The following is a 14,479-nucleotide window of genomic DNA, read 5'->3' on the forward strand; positions in this document are numbered from 1 at the left end:
CTCAGCGGGGCTGGGCTCGGGGATTTGGCACAAACAAGGCTGCGGGGGGTATGGGCGATGCTCGCAGCTGCTGGGATGGGCCAGTGCCCTTTGCTGGGGTGCAGCACTGTGTGGGGCCGCCAGCTGGGAGGGGGAGAGTGTTTTTCTGAAACGGCCGCTACATGAGATGTTGCTTTTTCTGTGCTGCCCCTTGCTGAGCTCATGGTGCAGGTGGCGGGTGTCACAGTGTCCTGGCTGGACAGCCTGTCGCCTGCCTGGCTTCGCCCGCTCCCGGGTGCCCGAACGGGCAGTGGGCTGGGCGGGATGGGATCCCCGGGGACCCTGGGCTGTTTGGGACGGCGATCGGTGAGGTTGCGCCCAGCTCAGCTAGATCTCCAAAGCTTTGAGACAGCATGTTCCCAACAAGCGGGGGTCTGGGCAGGATGGCACCCGTGTACCGGGGAGCGGGTAGGATGGGAGTGAGAGCTGGGGACAGAGCCATTGCTTTGAACCCTCCCAAAAAGGGAGAGGGGCTCATTCTGCAAACAGCTGCAGCCTGGCAGGGCACAGCGGGGACGAGCCAGCAGTGGTTTGGGCAGGACCGTCCTCCCGGCAGCAAGCACTGGCAGTGGGCAGGACAGCCCAGCTGCATCCACAGCCCGTGCAGGGGACACGGGGGCTCTTGTGCTGGCACCAGCTGCCCGATGGCACCGGGGCGGTAGGAACCCGGGTGACCAGCCAGTGTCTGGCCCTGGGCAGGACACGGCTCTTTTTTCTGCTCCACGAGGATCACGCCAGGCGCTTCTCTTCAGGTTTATTAATGTTAATAATGTTAGTCCCATGTTAATGAGTGCACACAAACGAGATGCTGCAGCAGCAGCACAGGGGGACGGTAAAGCCTCAGCATAGGCTTGCGCTCCCATGGGACGCTCTGAGCACGAGTGCTGGGTGCAGGGAGCCCTCGCCGCTGTCCTGGGGCGAACCTGGGGCTTGCAGGGACAAAGGCACTTGACTGGAGGGTTGCTACACACCCGGGAGATGATTAACGAACCTGGTGAGACTGGTGATGGGGTCACTGCTGCTCTGCAGCAGGGTCAGTGCTAAGTACAGGGAACTGAAGGGCTCTGGGACTGATAGTGCGGCACCAGATCCCAATGTCCCACCTCTGAACACGGGACATCCCATCCCATTGGTGATCAAGGCTTCCACAACTGGGCAGGAACCTCCCCAGCTGGAAGGGACTGGTTTGACTTGGCATTTGCTTTAGCTGGACTCTCGGTGTGGTGGTTCTCCAGGTAAACAATCTGGGGGGGCTTTTCAGAGGGGCAAGGGGGTCTGGGGCTCAGGAGGCCCCGGGGCGAAGCCAGGCTCACTGCGGGGGCTTCTTCAGTGGAGTTCTGCGAGTCCGAGTCTTCAGAGGAGAAACTGCTCTGGCTGGAAACTTGGAAGTACTGGGTGGCTCCTGCCCAGGTGTCAGCAGGTGAACGGTGCGTGCTGGGGGCTGGGACTGTCCCGTGGGGCACAGCGGGGGGACACAGTGGGTCAGTGCCCGGGACACGCGCCTGGGGAGGCAGGGATAGGGGCTGCCTGTGTGGGGGCTGCCCGCGCTCCAGGGAGACGTGTCCGGCAGCCCCCAGGCTGGCTCTGCGCTCGGGTTTAAGGAGGGAGGTGGCAGCAGGGATGTGGCGGTGACAGTCATGGTCACCCTCCAGCCCCTGCTGCTGCGGGGAACTTGGCTGTGCACCCAGTGTGGGGCTGGGGACGCTGCCAGCCCGGGGCTGTCCTGGCCCCCTGGCGCCAGCCTCCGGCTGCTCCGCTGCCCCCTGGCTCCCCGACACCACTGGCTGGGGGCTGGTGCCTGCTCTGCAGCCCGGGGCTTCCTCGCAAGGGGCTGCAACCCTTGCAGCGTCTCCCTGCCCATCAGCTTGTGCTCCCCAGGCCTCCTGCAGCTCTGCCAGCATCTCCTCCAGGATCCGCCGGCTGTCCCGGTACCGCTGCCGTGCCTCATTCCAGGCCACCAGCCCACGGCTGCTCTGCATCCCGTGCACGTGAGCCTTCATCTCCTCCAGCTTCTCCAGGGCCAGCTCCATCGACAGCTTCTGGAAGGAGCTCTGCAGGCAGCGCAGCGCCCGGCCACTCCCGCGCTGCCCCCGCGCCGGGCCCTGCCCGCAGCCCCGCTCCAGCCCCGCCAGCTGGAACAGAAGGCAGAGCGGCTGCTCTCATGCTGCCCGGCCGGCGCATGGCCCGCGGGGGACAGCCCCGGCACCCACCTTGCTGGAGAAGCAGCCGAGCTCCCGCTGCAGCTCCTGCTCCACCTGCCGCCGCTCCAGCTGCCCATGGAACCTCATGAGCCTCGTCCGGAACAGCGCAGCAGCCGCCTGGAAGGGCTGTGCCTCGGGGAACACCGCGTCCTGCACCGCGGCCGCCTCCTGGCACAGGGCCAGGCCGCACCGGTACCGAGCCTGCAGGGACGGCAGGAAGGACACAAGCTCCCGTGGGGAACGGCGCTGACCTGCTCTGTGCAGGTGATGATCGCCACAGTCAGCGCCCGCCATCGCTATCTGGGCTATATGGGAAATGTTGCTGGGCAAGAGAGAAGAATCAAAGGTAACTGGCGTTCTCAAAATCTCTGCTCTGTCCTGGCTCAGCTCAAAGTGCACAAAATGCATCATCCTGTCCTGGGTGCGGTCACCTTGCTCTGTCCTCCCTGGCCTCCCCACCCAGGAGTACGGCAGGAACACATTGTCAACACATTATTTGTCTTATGGACACCCAGGCTCTGCAGCCTGGCCCTGTGGGATGATGGGGGCTGCAAAGAACGGAGCACAGGGGGCCAGGAACGGGGCCAGCCCCAGCTCAAAGCGCAGCCAGAAGCAGCACAACCGTTCCCCCTCCCCAGAGTGGGGCTGCCCAGAGACCCCAGCAAAGCCTGAACCAGCCAGCCCAGGTACACCAGGTTTGCCCAGAAGCCTCATTCCAAACCTGGGGGATCTGGACTGATTGTATCAAACTTTGTAATGATCTTCTAATTCTAAATGTTTCTAATTTGGCATTTGCAGTTTCTGCCGAGTGCCAGGCAGGGGCCGGAGCCACCCAAGAGTGCAGTTAGCAGCGATACCCCAGGGATACGTGTTACAGAAAAGCAAACGCACCACTGCCTGGCTGAAGAACTTGCTGCACCACTCGGCAGAGCCCTGGCTGCCGTCAGGGCTGCACTCCTCGGCGCCCAGCTCCTGCAGCCGCGCCGCCGCCTCCCCGTCCAGCCAGCTGCCCAGCTGCAAGAGAGCAGGAGCAGGGTCAGGCACCAGCCAGCGGCAGCACCTCCCTTTCCTCCCCCGAGCAGGAATCCCACCCCAGGCGTGGTTATGCAGAGTCGCCCTGCAATGAAAATCAAAGCTCAGGCAATCCTGTTACTCTCCATGCTTCCTTCATCATCAAAAACCAAGGAAATGTGCCAAAAATGCTCAGCCATGGGAACACCACAGAGGACCCCCTCAACTTGCTGCAGCCACAGCATCACCCCAGGGACACCTCTCTCACCCTGCTGAACTCGTCTTCGAGCTCCCGGACCTTTCGGAGGAACTCCAGCCGCTCCAGGCAGCTGTTGGACTGGGACACCAGGTCGTGCAGCTCTCCCTCCAGCCGGCTGTACAGCTCCTCAGCCGACTCCATGCTGGTCCTGGGGCCAGGGAGGAGAGCGGCCGTCAGTGCTGGGGCTGAGGACGCCAGCCAGGAGGACCCTCCGATGGGGCAGCTCCCTGGAAGCAGGTGCTGGCGTGTGGCCACGCAGGCAGCCCGGAGCTGAGGCAGCGGACAGGCAACCACCCAGTACGTGCGGCTGGCAAGGGCCCAGAGCCGAGCAAGGGCTGTCTTCCCCACCCTGTGTGTCCCCAGAGCCCACCAGGGACATGAGGCTGCTCCCTGGGAGTGCTGGGAAGTGAGACAGGAGTCAGGGAACACACGATGGGATCGTGTTGGCAGTCGGAGCGGCCCAGCCGAGAGAAGGGAGCAGTGGGATTTGTGCCATGTGTGCATGGACCACAGGACAAGCATGGCACCACCAGATGAGTGCAGCACTGCCGGATGTGTGGCACTGCCAGACATGTGCAGCATAGCTGGACCAGCACGGCCCTGCCGGACGCGTTCAGCATCACCAGATCAGCGTGGCGCTGCTGGACATGTGCAGCAGCACCAGATGAGCGTGGCGCCACCGGGGCTTGGCCCCATCTAGTGGCTTTGCCGGAGTCCAGCCTGGCTCTCGCAAGCCTTGAAGAGCAGCCCTGGAGCCTGGTCCTGGTGCAGGCGGCCCCCCAGGGACCCGCACGCCTTCCCCAGCTGGGAACTCCCGCAAAGGACTGTCCAAGACATGAGCCCCAGGCCCTGTGGGACAGCCCCAGTGCTGGGACATGCTGGAGAGAAGCTCGTGGGTGTGGGGACTGGGCTGTCCCCAGGGAAGTGGCTCTGTTGGTGAGCAGAGGAGGTGGGGGGTCCCCAGTGCGTGCACCCCTCTCCCAGTGAAGCCGCCCCTTCCTACCTGACATCGGCCGAGCTGTGGAGCCGGGCAGCCGCCCTGCGCAGCCGGGCCAGCACGGCTCCCCCCTCACGCTGCACCTGCACCAGCTGCGGGTCGCTCAACACCCTCTGCATCAGCTCCTGGTGCCGCCTGATGCCAGTGGCTGCGTCCTGCGGAGAGAGGGTTGGACGTGTCCCACCTGCGCCAGCACAGGACGGGCACCTGAAGCCGCATCCCGAGGGACACAGACAGGGGACAGCCCTGCAGCCAGGAGTGGCTGGTGCGGGAACGTTTGCAGCAAGCTTTGGGGGACAGGGGTGAAATGTTGCTGTGTGCTGGACTGCAGATGGGCTCTTTGGAAAGTCCAATGACCCACGGTACCGCAGCCCCTGTTACCTGCGTCCCCGCCAGCGCGTCGGTGCTCCGCAGCTCCTGGATGCAGCTCTGCAGCAGCTCCGATGCCCGCCTGAGCCCGGCCGTGAAGGGATGGAGGTTCTGCGGGTGGGACATGGCCCGTCAGGGGCTGGGGACTGGCAGCAGGGTGGGAGGGCAGGCAGAGAGGAGGAGGAAAAGGAGAAAGAGGATGAGGAGAGCAGCGCCAGGCCAGAGCAGGGAATACCGGGGGGCAGCAGGTTAAAGCTGAGGAGGGAGTGTGGAGGGTGCCAGGCAGTCAGGCAGGAGGGAGCTGTGCTCAGAGCTCTCATTTTCATTCCCCTCTCCTGGGCATTCCTGTCACTTTTCCAGGGATGTTCATGAGACGGGGAAGCCATGGTGGGGATGGAGGGGCAGGGCAGGGGGTGAGGCGATGGTGAACAGCTGGTACCAGACACCTGGAAGAACTGAACCCACTCGCCGTGGCAGTAGGGGAAGGTGCCGTTTAGCTCCGGCGTCAGCTGGGAGCTGTCGACGTAGCGGCTCAGCGCCTTCAGCGACGCCAGGGTCTCCACCTGCAGGACATGGGGCTTGTGAACACTGTGGGGCCATGCCAGGTCCCTCTGCAGACATGTCCCCAGGGGCAGCCCAGAGCAGGGGTCATAACCCTCCTGTCCCAAAGGCACCCTGTCCCGTGCAGCAGCTCCACAGTGTTTGGATGCAGGGGAGATTACCGGGACTGCAATAATTTGCCATGACAGCCAAGCTAGGTGATTGAGCTCATTAATATTTCACATATTAATTACACCAAGCAGCACTAAAAGAACAATAAACCCTTTCAAGCAGTGCCTGTGTGTGGCTGCTGGAGGTAACTGGGGAGCTCTGGCCACCCTGGGGCAGCTTTCGCTGCCTCCACCTCCCAGTGAGCGCCTCAGCAAGGGGCTGCCCTGCCCGGCGTCCCCAAGCAGGGAACGGGGGTCTCCAGGTGAGGGGACAGAGGGTGCCCTGAGGTGGGAGGCTCCTTTGACCTGACTCTGCTCTTCCCACAGGACACAACACGGGAACACGAGGAGGGGATGGGGACAGGCTCACCTGCGCCCCAGGCAGCCTCTCGCGGTGGGTGAGCTCCTTCTCGGCCAGCAGCAGCACGGTGTGGATGCAGCCCAGTGAGACGCTCTGTGAGAGTGGGGCAGAGTCATGGCGCAAACCCACTCACAGCCCTGGGTTACCCACAGCACAGCCCCGGGATTTCCACACTGTTACCTACACTGGCTGAGGCCAGTGAGCTCATTGCAAAGGAAATGGTTCCTGAGCTCGCTGGTGTGTGAAATGGAAATGAGTCGCCCAGGCCACAACCCTGACCCAGCCACCAGCTCCTGGGCAGAACAGACCCATGGGAAGAGCCCCATGAGCAGACCCCACCGTTTGCACCAGCGACGCTTCTCCACCTGAGGAACATCAGGCCACCGAGGGATCTACCGGACGGGCTGCAGCCGAGCCCTTGAAGCCCTGAGCCGGCCGAGGCAAAGGGTGCTGTGGTGGGGAGCGCCCCATGGCCCCTGATAGCACAGGGCACTCCCGTGGCACTGCTGGCACCGGCATGGAAACCTGCCAGCGCTGCAGAGCCCGTTCCCAGGTGAGTGCAGCTGGCGGGATGCTGACAGGGTCTGGGGCATGCCGCGGTGCTGGGTGACAGCAGGGACGAGGACAGACCCCATGGGGCTGGGAAGGGACCTTTGGTCCCAAACTGCCAGTGCCTTGTGGATAGACGTAAGTTCTGGTGTGAGCTCGGTTTGGGGGCCGGGGGCAAACGGGGTCTTTGTGGCCTTTTGACAGACGGTCTGTGCCACTGCAGACATGCTCAGAAATTAGAGATTCAGCAGCAGCTTTGGGAACAAAGTGGCAGTTGTGTGAGCACTGCCAGACCTACAGGGAGTCGGGAGCCAGGACCGGCTGCTGTGGGGGCAACAGTGAGAGGGACATGGATTTTCTGGATCAGCGCATTGCGGTGCAACCGAGAGCTGTTTCAGTGAATCTGCACTGCGATGCTTATGGGTAAAATCTAGTGAGATGAAAACCACCACCCCAGGCACAGTAGTGCCAGGGGCTGCTAGAGAAGTTGCTGCCAGCCGGGGATTGCACTGAGTGGTGGGTGCAGGGGTGGCTCTGAGGGACCTGCTCCTGGACAGGGACCCCGCTGACACATCCCTGGCACAGGGACGCAGAGCCCGGCGTACCTGGACAGAGCGGAGGGCCGAGAACAGGACGGGAGCAGGTGGCTGCTTCCTGGCGTCCACCACAACGGTCACTCCACCGTCCTTCGCCTCCCGCCTGGCAGGAGAGACAGAGTGGGAGGGAGATGGCGCTGGTTAGAAGTGGGACGTGGCGGGGACAGGACCTGCTCAAAGCCTCTTCCCACGGCCCTGTGTCCCCAGGCAGGACTGGGCAGCTGCAGGCAATGGCCTCGTCCCTGCGGGACAGCCCAGCCATGGGCAGCACCAGCCTTGCAGAAACGTGTGCCTTGGTCAGGGGCACAGGGTCCTCAGGGCTGGCTGCAAGGGGACACACTGGGGACATGCAGGATGTGCCCAAAGCAGCATGTGCGGGACACTGATCATCCATCCTGGCTTGGCCCAGGGGCCGTCCAGGCCACCGAGCCGGGAAGCAGCCAAGAGGTCCCGGCAGGTCCCCTGGCCCTTACCTGGGCAGGGAGCAGAGGTGGAGGATGAGCCTCGCCAGCTCGGCTGCTGAGCACCACGCGGCCCCCCAGGCGCTACCGCTGGCGTTGACCTGGAGCAAGGCCCTGCCCAGCCTGTCCGAGCTCCCTGTGGGGAAACGGGCAAGTGACCTCTCCAGCAGCATTTGCCGGCTGCACCCACAGCCCTGAGCACTCTGGGGGGCTGGGGCTCCCACCGGCCCCACTGCTGCTCCCCAAGCAGGAATGGGCTCTGCACCAGCCTGGCACAGGGGGGCTCAGCCGGGTTAATACCATGCAGCTGTGGCGGCACAGTGGCCACCCTGGTGCTGTCTCAGTGTCACCCTGGTGTAACCGCCCCCAGCCCCTTTGGATGGGCAGTGCCAGCCCATAAGGGCTCTTGGCACCAATGCCAGCCCTGGAAATGCCAGGGCAGAGCTGCTGAGGACATTTTTCTGAAAAAAAAAAAAAAAGAAAAAAAGATGGGGTTTGTGACTGTTTTTCAGCTCTTGGGGAAAAGGAAGAAGCCAAATGTTTAGTGTTTGGCAGCTACAAGCTGAACAGCTTCACTGGTGAGGAATGGTGTGGGAGGGCTCACTGCAGCTGGGAACCAGAGCAGCTGCGCAGAGCAGACTGCTTGTTTTTATGTTTTTCTTTTTTTTGCCCAGTCAAAAGGAAATGTTCTGCTTGGGGGCTTTCTGGCCTCCGGCAAAGCTCTGACAGAAACCCGTCTCCAGCAGCATGGCACTGTCCCTCCAGAGGCCTCCCTGTCCGCCCCCGCGGTACCTGGCAGGGTGACGATGCCTGAGCGCAGCAGTCCGGTGTGCAGATCCTGCCAGGCCAGCGGCTCCCGGCCAGGGGTGCCAGCACTGGGCGCAGGGGGGCCGTTCTTGCAGCCACTGCTTTCCAGGGCTGTCCCATTCATACCTGCTGGCAGGGACAGAGGAGAGAGGAGCTGCCAACATGCAACCAGGTAGAGAAATGCCAAAGCACCCCCAGAGCCTGGGCAGGTGCCGCAGCTCCACTTGGACGTCACCTTTCCCAGCGGGCTTGGCTCTGCCCATCCTGGGCGAGTAGATGGCAGATATCTTCTTCCAGGCTCCCTCGTGCTGGCTGGCAGCTCGCTCATCCCCCGGGGCCGACCCCAGCCGCGGCCCCTTCAGGAAGGAGAACTTGTGGCTGGAGCCCGCAGGGGCCAGGGGGAGCTGGGGGCTGCCCAGCCGTGCCCCCGCCTGCACCCTGGGACTCGCTCTGTGGGGACGGCGGGCGAGGAGCGTGGGGCTGCTGGACCCTGCACCCGGCTGCACGGGGGTATCATTAGGGGTGGGGGGGGGTGGCTCGGGGCCCGGGCCATCTGGCTCCTCCAGGATGGCCGACATCAGCCCGGGACTGAGGCTCAGCGGGTTCTGCAGCGCAGCCAGGTAGGAGTCGCGGTGGCGGCACCGTGGGCTGCGTGGCCCTGGTTCCCGGCTGAGTGTCCATCCCAGGCATGGGGTGCAGGGACCCTCCTCTGCCCCCCCCCAGAGAGAAGCATCTGCCCCTGGCCCCCCGTTCGCCCAGGGGAGCGTCACCCTGGCCCACATCGGCCCCGCCGGGCAGGCGGCTGGCAGAGACCCGGTCAGCAGGTCCGGCTGCTCCCGGGAGGGCTCCAGCAGGTCCACGTACTCGCCCTCCAGGTTCTGGCTGAGGATGTGGCAGAGGCTGGGCATGGCCAGCACAGCTGGCTGCTTCTGCAGCCCAGCCTGCTCCACCTTGATCAATCCTGGGTACCTGCCCTGGCTTGATTTCCACGAAGTGCCCTTGCAGCCCGGGATGGTGCTCGTGATGTTGCCGTAGGGCACAGGGATGTCCGCCGTGCCGCGGGACACAAGTGCACTGGGTGCTGCCGGCTCAGCTGTGGTTTCTGGATCGGGGCCATGCTGAGCCCCCGCGGGCACAGCATCAGCTGCAGCCTTGGGCTTGTCGATGAACTCCGGCGTGGCGATGCTGCTCCACGGCAGCGGGGCAACGCCGTTCTCGGTGGCCACCAGGCACGTGTGCAGGGGCACCCGGGCCTGGTCACTGTTGATCTCCTCCAGCCACTCATTGGTGAAGAGCAGTGCATAGGCGGCCTCGGGCACCGGCGTCTCCTCCACTGTGCGCAGGTCCAGGGACAGGTGTTTGAGGGTGATGCGCGCCGAGAGCTCCTCGCATGGCTCAGCCTGCAGGTAGAAGTCCCCAGGACGCAGCAGGAGGGGGTTGAGCGGCGCGAGGTGGACGACCACTTTCTCATGCAGACACAAGGGCCAGCCTTCATGGAGAAAGATGCAGTTAAAGTAGGGAGCCTGGGAGGGAGGAAGAACATAGCGCATGAGCGAGAGCCCCGCCGGCTCCATACCCTCCCAGCCGAGCCCGCGTGCTCTTGCTGCCACGTTCCGCCCTTCCCATGAAGGGGGCTGAAGAGCCCAGTGACCCAATGGGATGTCCCTGAGCCGAACCACAGCAGGGCCCTGCAAGCCCACCCGAGCCCATGGCCGTTCCCAGGGTGCTGCGGGGTGCCCAGAGGAGAAACCCCACTGAAGCCTCTCCAGGGGCAAAACAAGGTGACCCAGGAGTCCCCCTGCCCTTAAGGCGGGGATGGCGAGTGCCAGGCTCTGTGCCAGAGCCGTGCCGGGAGCTGGGCTCACCGCGGTCCCCTTTGCGGGGTGAGGATGGGAACAGGGAGTGGGGCATGCAGAGGGAGCCCAGCGCAGGGATCAGGCAGCAGAGGAGACCCGCATGGCGGGGTGGGGGCTCTGGGGGCTCCGCGGGGCGGGGGGCTTACACAGGCTGCCTGCCGCACGTGCTCGAAGAGCCGCTTGGCCGGGATGAGGAACCGGAGCAGGCAGCAGAGCCCATCCCCCTGGTAGCGTGTCTCCAGCAGCCGGAACACCTGGCCCAGCACCGTGGGGGCCGTGGCTTCGAAGGGGGGGTAGAGGGCCTGGAGGGCGCCCTGCACCGCTGCGTCCAGTGACCCGGGGTCCTGCGGGAGGAGAGTGTTGCTGGTGGGGAGAGCAGCCCTGCAATGGGACGCTGTCACCTCCGGAGCCTGTGCCCACCATCCTGCCGCCACAGCACCCCGGCTCTGCTGGTCCCTGCGCCACCCAAGCTGGCAACGCCGCCAGCTCCAAACCTGCCCGGGCTGGGGTCTGAGGAGGAACCGGGTGTAGAGCGCACCAAGCACCGCGGCTGTTCCCAGCGTCGGGCTGTGGTTTAGGGAGCCCGGGGTGAGTCCCGGGCGCAGCTGTGGCCCCGCCAGGAACATGGCCATGCGGAGACGGAGGAGCCGAGGGGCTCAGCCCAGCCAAACACAGAGCATGGGGCTGCGCCAGGCTCAGCTACAGGATGCAGCAGATGGGAGGAAGGACAGACTTCTGAAGATGGATTGGGTGTTTTAGTTCAGACTCATTGCTGAATTCGCCGAACTCAAAATTAGTTCTCCCGGTATTTCTGGGAAGTGCTCTGCTGGGTTACAGCCCCCTCCCCTGTGCTGCTGCCAGACCAGGCAAGGACGCTGGTTTTGTGCCACACGTAAATTGGTGGCTCTGAGTTCGCTTTCCCAGCTCCACAGGAGACGCCGGCTGCGCAGACCCGGCTGGCGCAGCGCGGCACGGAGGGAAGACGTCGGATGGCTCTGGTGAAATCCCAGCTGCGCTACAGGCAGCACAGCGGGGGCTACAGGCCAAAGGTGGGATTAGCTGAAAGTGGGATTAGCTGAAGGTGGGCATTAGTTTCAGGCAGCTAATCCCTGGCCTGGGAGCCTATGCAAAGTGGCTGCAGTTAGTTCAGCTAAATTAGCTTTAATGCGCTTTAGCTAAAGCACTTTCCAGTCACACTTTGGTTAATTCTTCATGACTTTTTGTCCGTGTCTCCACACAGGGATCTCCTGCCCTCAGGCCTGGCAGGAGGAGGGCAAGTCCCTTCCCGGTGCCCTGACCACCACCGAGCTCAGCTCCTTCCCCATCCCTGCACCGAGGTGAGGAGCCACCGTCTGTCACAGCAAAGGGGAATCCATCCAGCTCCTCATGCTGCCTGGAGAGACGGGCCAGCCCTGCCTGCGCTGCCTGCGCGAGAGCCCGCTGCCTGGTCACCCTTGCATGGCCCGGGCACATCCCAAAACCAGCTCTTTTGAAACCAAACTAAATTCTTCCCAGCTAAGCTCATGTGGCACTGATAAAAACGCAAACGAAAATGGAAAGAGAAGCCGGGTACCCCGAGGCCAGGGCTGCCAGGGCTCTGCTCCGGGCAAGCTGTGGCAGGACAAGCAGCCCCAAACCTGGTCATGGAGCAAAGGCACGTGCTGCCAGCAGCCCCATCCAACACCCCGTCTCTCACCACACCGTCCTCCAAACCCCAGAGCAGCCTCCCTGGCCGCAGCACAAGCAGCCCGGCTCCCCGGTCCCACACCTTGGCAGCTGGGGAGAAATGCCTGGAGTTCGGGTAAACCGGATGGGATAAACTCAGAGTGTCAGGGAACAGCCCTGCTGCAGGGAAAAACGAAAATCTTCCAAACCACCACCAAAACTCCACAGCAAAGGACGCGCAGAGGATGAATTAACCAAATAATCAAAGCTGCTTCGCTGTCAATGGAATGAAAGCGCCCAGGACTGCATCCAGCAGCGGGGACAGTGTGAGCCAGTGGCGGGAGGAACCACTGATGACGGAGGTACCAGACACAGCCTGGGTTGTGCTGGGGAGTATTTTGGCCTGGAATAACTAAAAATTTTTTAATTGAGTGTCACAAAGCACTTCATCAGTGGGGGAGGATTTGGGGTAACCGTGGTGCAGCAGCTCTGCATTTGCGGGAGAAGCTGAGGCCAGGCTGGCTGGGGAGCCCTTAGAAATCCAAAAGCGACCAATTAGCCCCTGCCCCTCTACCAGCTGCAAGGGAGCACTGAGCCGAAACAAAAGGCATTAGAGAGCATAAGGAGATTTACATTTGCAAAGCTATTTCCATTTTAATAAGCCAAAGTGCTGTTAAATAGAGATTGATATTTCTCCCCAAATACCCATATTTTTTAAAGTGGTTTACACCAACAGGATGAGCTGCGCTTGGTGTTTTGGTGCTGTAAAGTTGTTTAACTTGTGCCCAAAGCCACAGAGTGACTCAGCTCCATCTCCCTTCTCCCCCCTGCTCAGGAAGGAGCGAGGTTTGAGTGCCGGGACTTGCCCTGAATAACAATTCCTCTCCCTCTCCTGCAGCTCTCACTGTCAGCGGCTTTGGCACGGCCTGATGCCATTGGTAATGAACAGCCCCAGCGGAGCTGGAGACCAGGGCTGAGCACGGCATCACCCGGAGCCTGGGGCAACGGAGCATGCCGGCTGCAGCGACAAATGAGACGGCCAACCAGGAATGGTCCGCTGAGCATCCTGTACCTGCATCCAGGCATGGTTCACAGAGCGACACCCACTTGCTGCTCCCCATCCCGCTACCAAACTTTGCAGGGAAGTTTACGTGCTGGGGGCTGCAGCCCTGCACATGCTTGCCCCAGCAGATAGCTGCCTTCGCACCCATCCACACCCACCTTTGGTCTCCCCTTCATACCCCACCCACCACGTTCGCACCCACCCTCTGCTTTCACACCCCACCCTCCACCTTCACACCTGTCCCTGCCTTCACACCCCACTTTTGCACCCCCCTCCATCCCCACCCTCGCTGCCCACCCGGTGCTGGGGGGGCCGGCAGCGAGGGGAAGGTGAGCGGAGAGGAAAGCAGAAGGAATTACCATGTTTACTGGGAAGCTTTGAGGGGCCGGGGGCACCGCGGCACCGACGCTCCCGTCGCCCGGCGCTCTGAGCGGCTGTTCCCGGCCCCACCGGCTCCGTCCGCCGCGCCTCTGCTGGGGAAAAAAAAAAAAAAAGAAAAAAAAGAAAAAAAAAAAGAAGGAAAAAGAAAGAAAAGGCGAAGAAAGAGCGAGCGCGGCGGGGCGGGCCGGAGGAGGGGGCTGGAGGGGGCTGGCGGGGGCGGCTCGGGGAGCGACGCGGGGCCGGGCTGAGCCGAGTCCGCTGGGGGCTCCCGAGGCGGCGGCTCCTCCCGGGGACTCCCCCGGCCCTCCCGGCCCCCCGCCGGCTGCCCCCAGAGCGACGGGCGGGCAGGGGCGGACACGGCGCCGGCTCCGACCCCCGGGGGGGTTGGGGGACGGCGGGGGGCGCGGCTGCCCCGGCGGGTCCTGCCCGGTTCCCCGGCACGATGCCGGGCAGGGCCGCCCCCCGCCCCCCGGGCAGCTCCTGCCCCCGGCTCGGGGGGTCCAGCACGGCCCTGGGAAGATGCAAAGCTGCGTGTGTGTGTGTACAGGCAGCCGTGCGCTATCAGCGGCTCCCCTGGTTTTAAATAAACACGGGCCGGCGTTGATGCGAGCCATTAGGGCTGGTTTGGATTCAAAACACAGCACTTAGCACAGCTCCGAGTTCTCATTTGTGAACTGGCCTAAAAGCACGGCAGAAGAAAAGCGTCTCCTATGGCTCTTTGGATGTTTCAGTGATGGAAAGTACCTACTTGAAGACAGAGTTGTGTGATTTAGCAACCAGAACTCCTGTAAAAACAATCAGCATAAGCGCCAAAGCCACAGATTTCGTCTATCACAGCGTAAACTGCTGCTGCTCAGCACAGCTCCCCAGTCGCTGGCACAGCGTCCGACGCTCCAGCCCCTCTGCTCCCTGCTCAGGCTCAAGTCCTGTTCGCTGTCATGTTCCTGGGCATGGGCTCAAGGATGGGACCGGGGCTGGGACGTGGGACAGGACCAGGAATGGGTGGGACAATCACAGCGTGGGCCGGAGCTGCCAGGTCAGTCTCAGTAACGAACATTTGTCCAGGGATTTGTGAGCAGCCAAAGGACACGCTGTGAAAACAAGCGGAGGCAGGAGGAAGTACAGCTGGGCTGCTGGCTTCTTGGAGGGAGGAC

At 63.0% G+C, this 14,479-nt stretch overlaps 1 protein-coding gene across 2 annotated transcripts; it reads right to left on the reverse strand.

The window, feature by feature from the left end:
- Nucleotides 1-783: 783 nt before the first annotated feature.
- Nucleotides 784-13,402, reverse strand: KIAA1755 (KIAA1755 ortholog). Of its 2 annotated transcripts, none has more exons than XM_065645670.1 (14): nucleotides 13,304-13,402; nucleotides 10,363-10,560; nucleotides 8,596-9,883; nucleotides 8,346-8,486; nucleotides 7,566-7,689; nucleotides 7,102-7,195; nucleotides 5,957-6,040; nucleotides 5,323-5,439; nucleotides 4,889-4,987; nucleotides 4,514-4,662; nucleotides 3,520-3,658; nucleotides 3,132-3,254; nucleotides 2,250-2,441; nucleotides 784-2,090 (listed from the first exon to the last, which is right to left on the reverse strand). In XM_065645670.1, exons 1-14 carry the CDS (start codon nucleotides 13,304-13,306, stop codon nucleotides 1,176-1,178), a joined length of 3,666 nt encoding a protein of 1,221 aa, XP_065501742.1. In that variant the 5' UTR covers nucleotides 13,307-13,402; the 3' UTR covers nucleotides 784-1,175. The 2 variants fall into 2 exon arrangements, with proteins under 2 accessions (XP_065501742.1, XP_065501741.1); XM_065645669.1 differs by having other exon boundaries at nucleotides 784-2,171.
- Between the last annotated feature and the right edge of the window lie 1,077 nt (nucleotides 13,403-14,479).

The sequence above is a fragment of the Caloenas nicobarica genome, chromosome 15, assembly GCF_036013445.1.
Source record: "Caloenas nicobarica isolate bCalNic1 chromosome 15, bCalNic1.hap1, whole genome shotgun sequence".
Taxonomy (NCBI): domain Eukaryota; kingdom Metazoa; phylum Chordata; class Aves; order Columbiformes; family Columbidae; genus Caloenas; species Caloenas nicobarica.

What these genes read in the sequence shown, in the direction of transcription:
- KIAA1755 (XM_065645669.1), bottom strand. An exon ending in ACGCGCTGGCGGGGACGCAG is followed by an intron (nt 4,663 to 4,888) that starts GTAACAGGGGCT and finishes CTCTCTCCGCAG; the next exon opens with GACGCAGCCACTGGCATCAG. An exon ending in TCGAAGACGAGTTCAGCAGG is followed by an intron (nt 3,255 to 3,519) that starts GTGAGAGAGGTG and finishes GCTCTCTTGCAG; the next exon opens with CTGGGCAGCTGGCTGGACGG.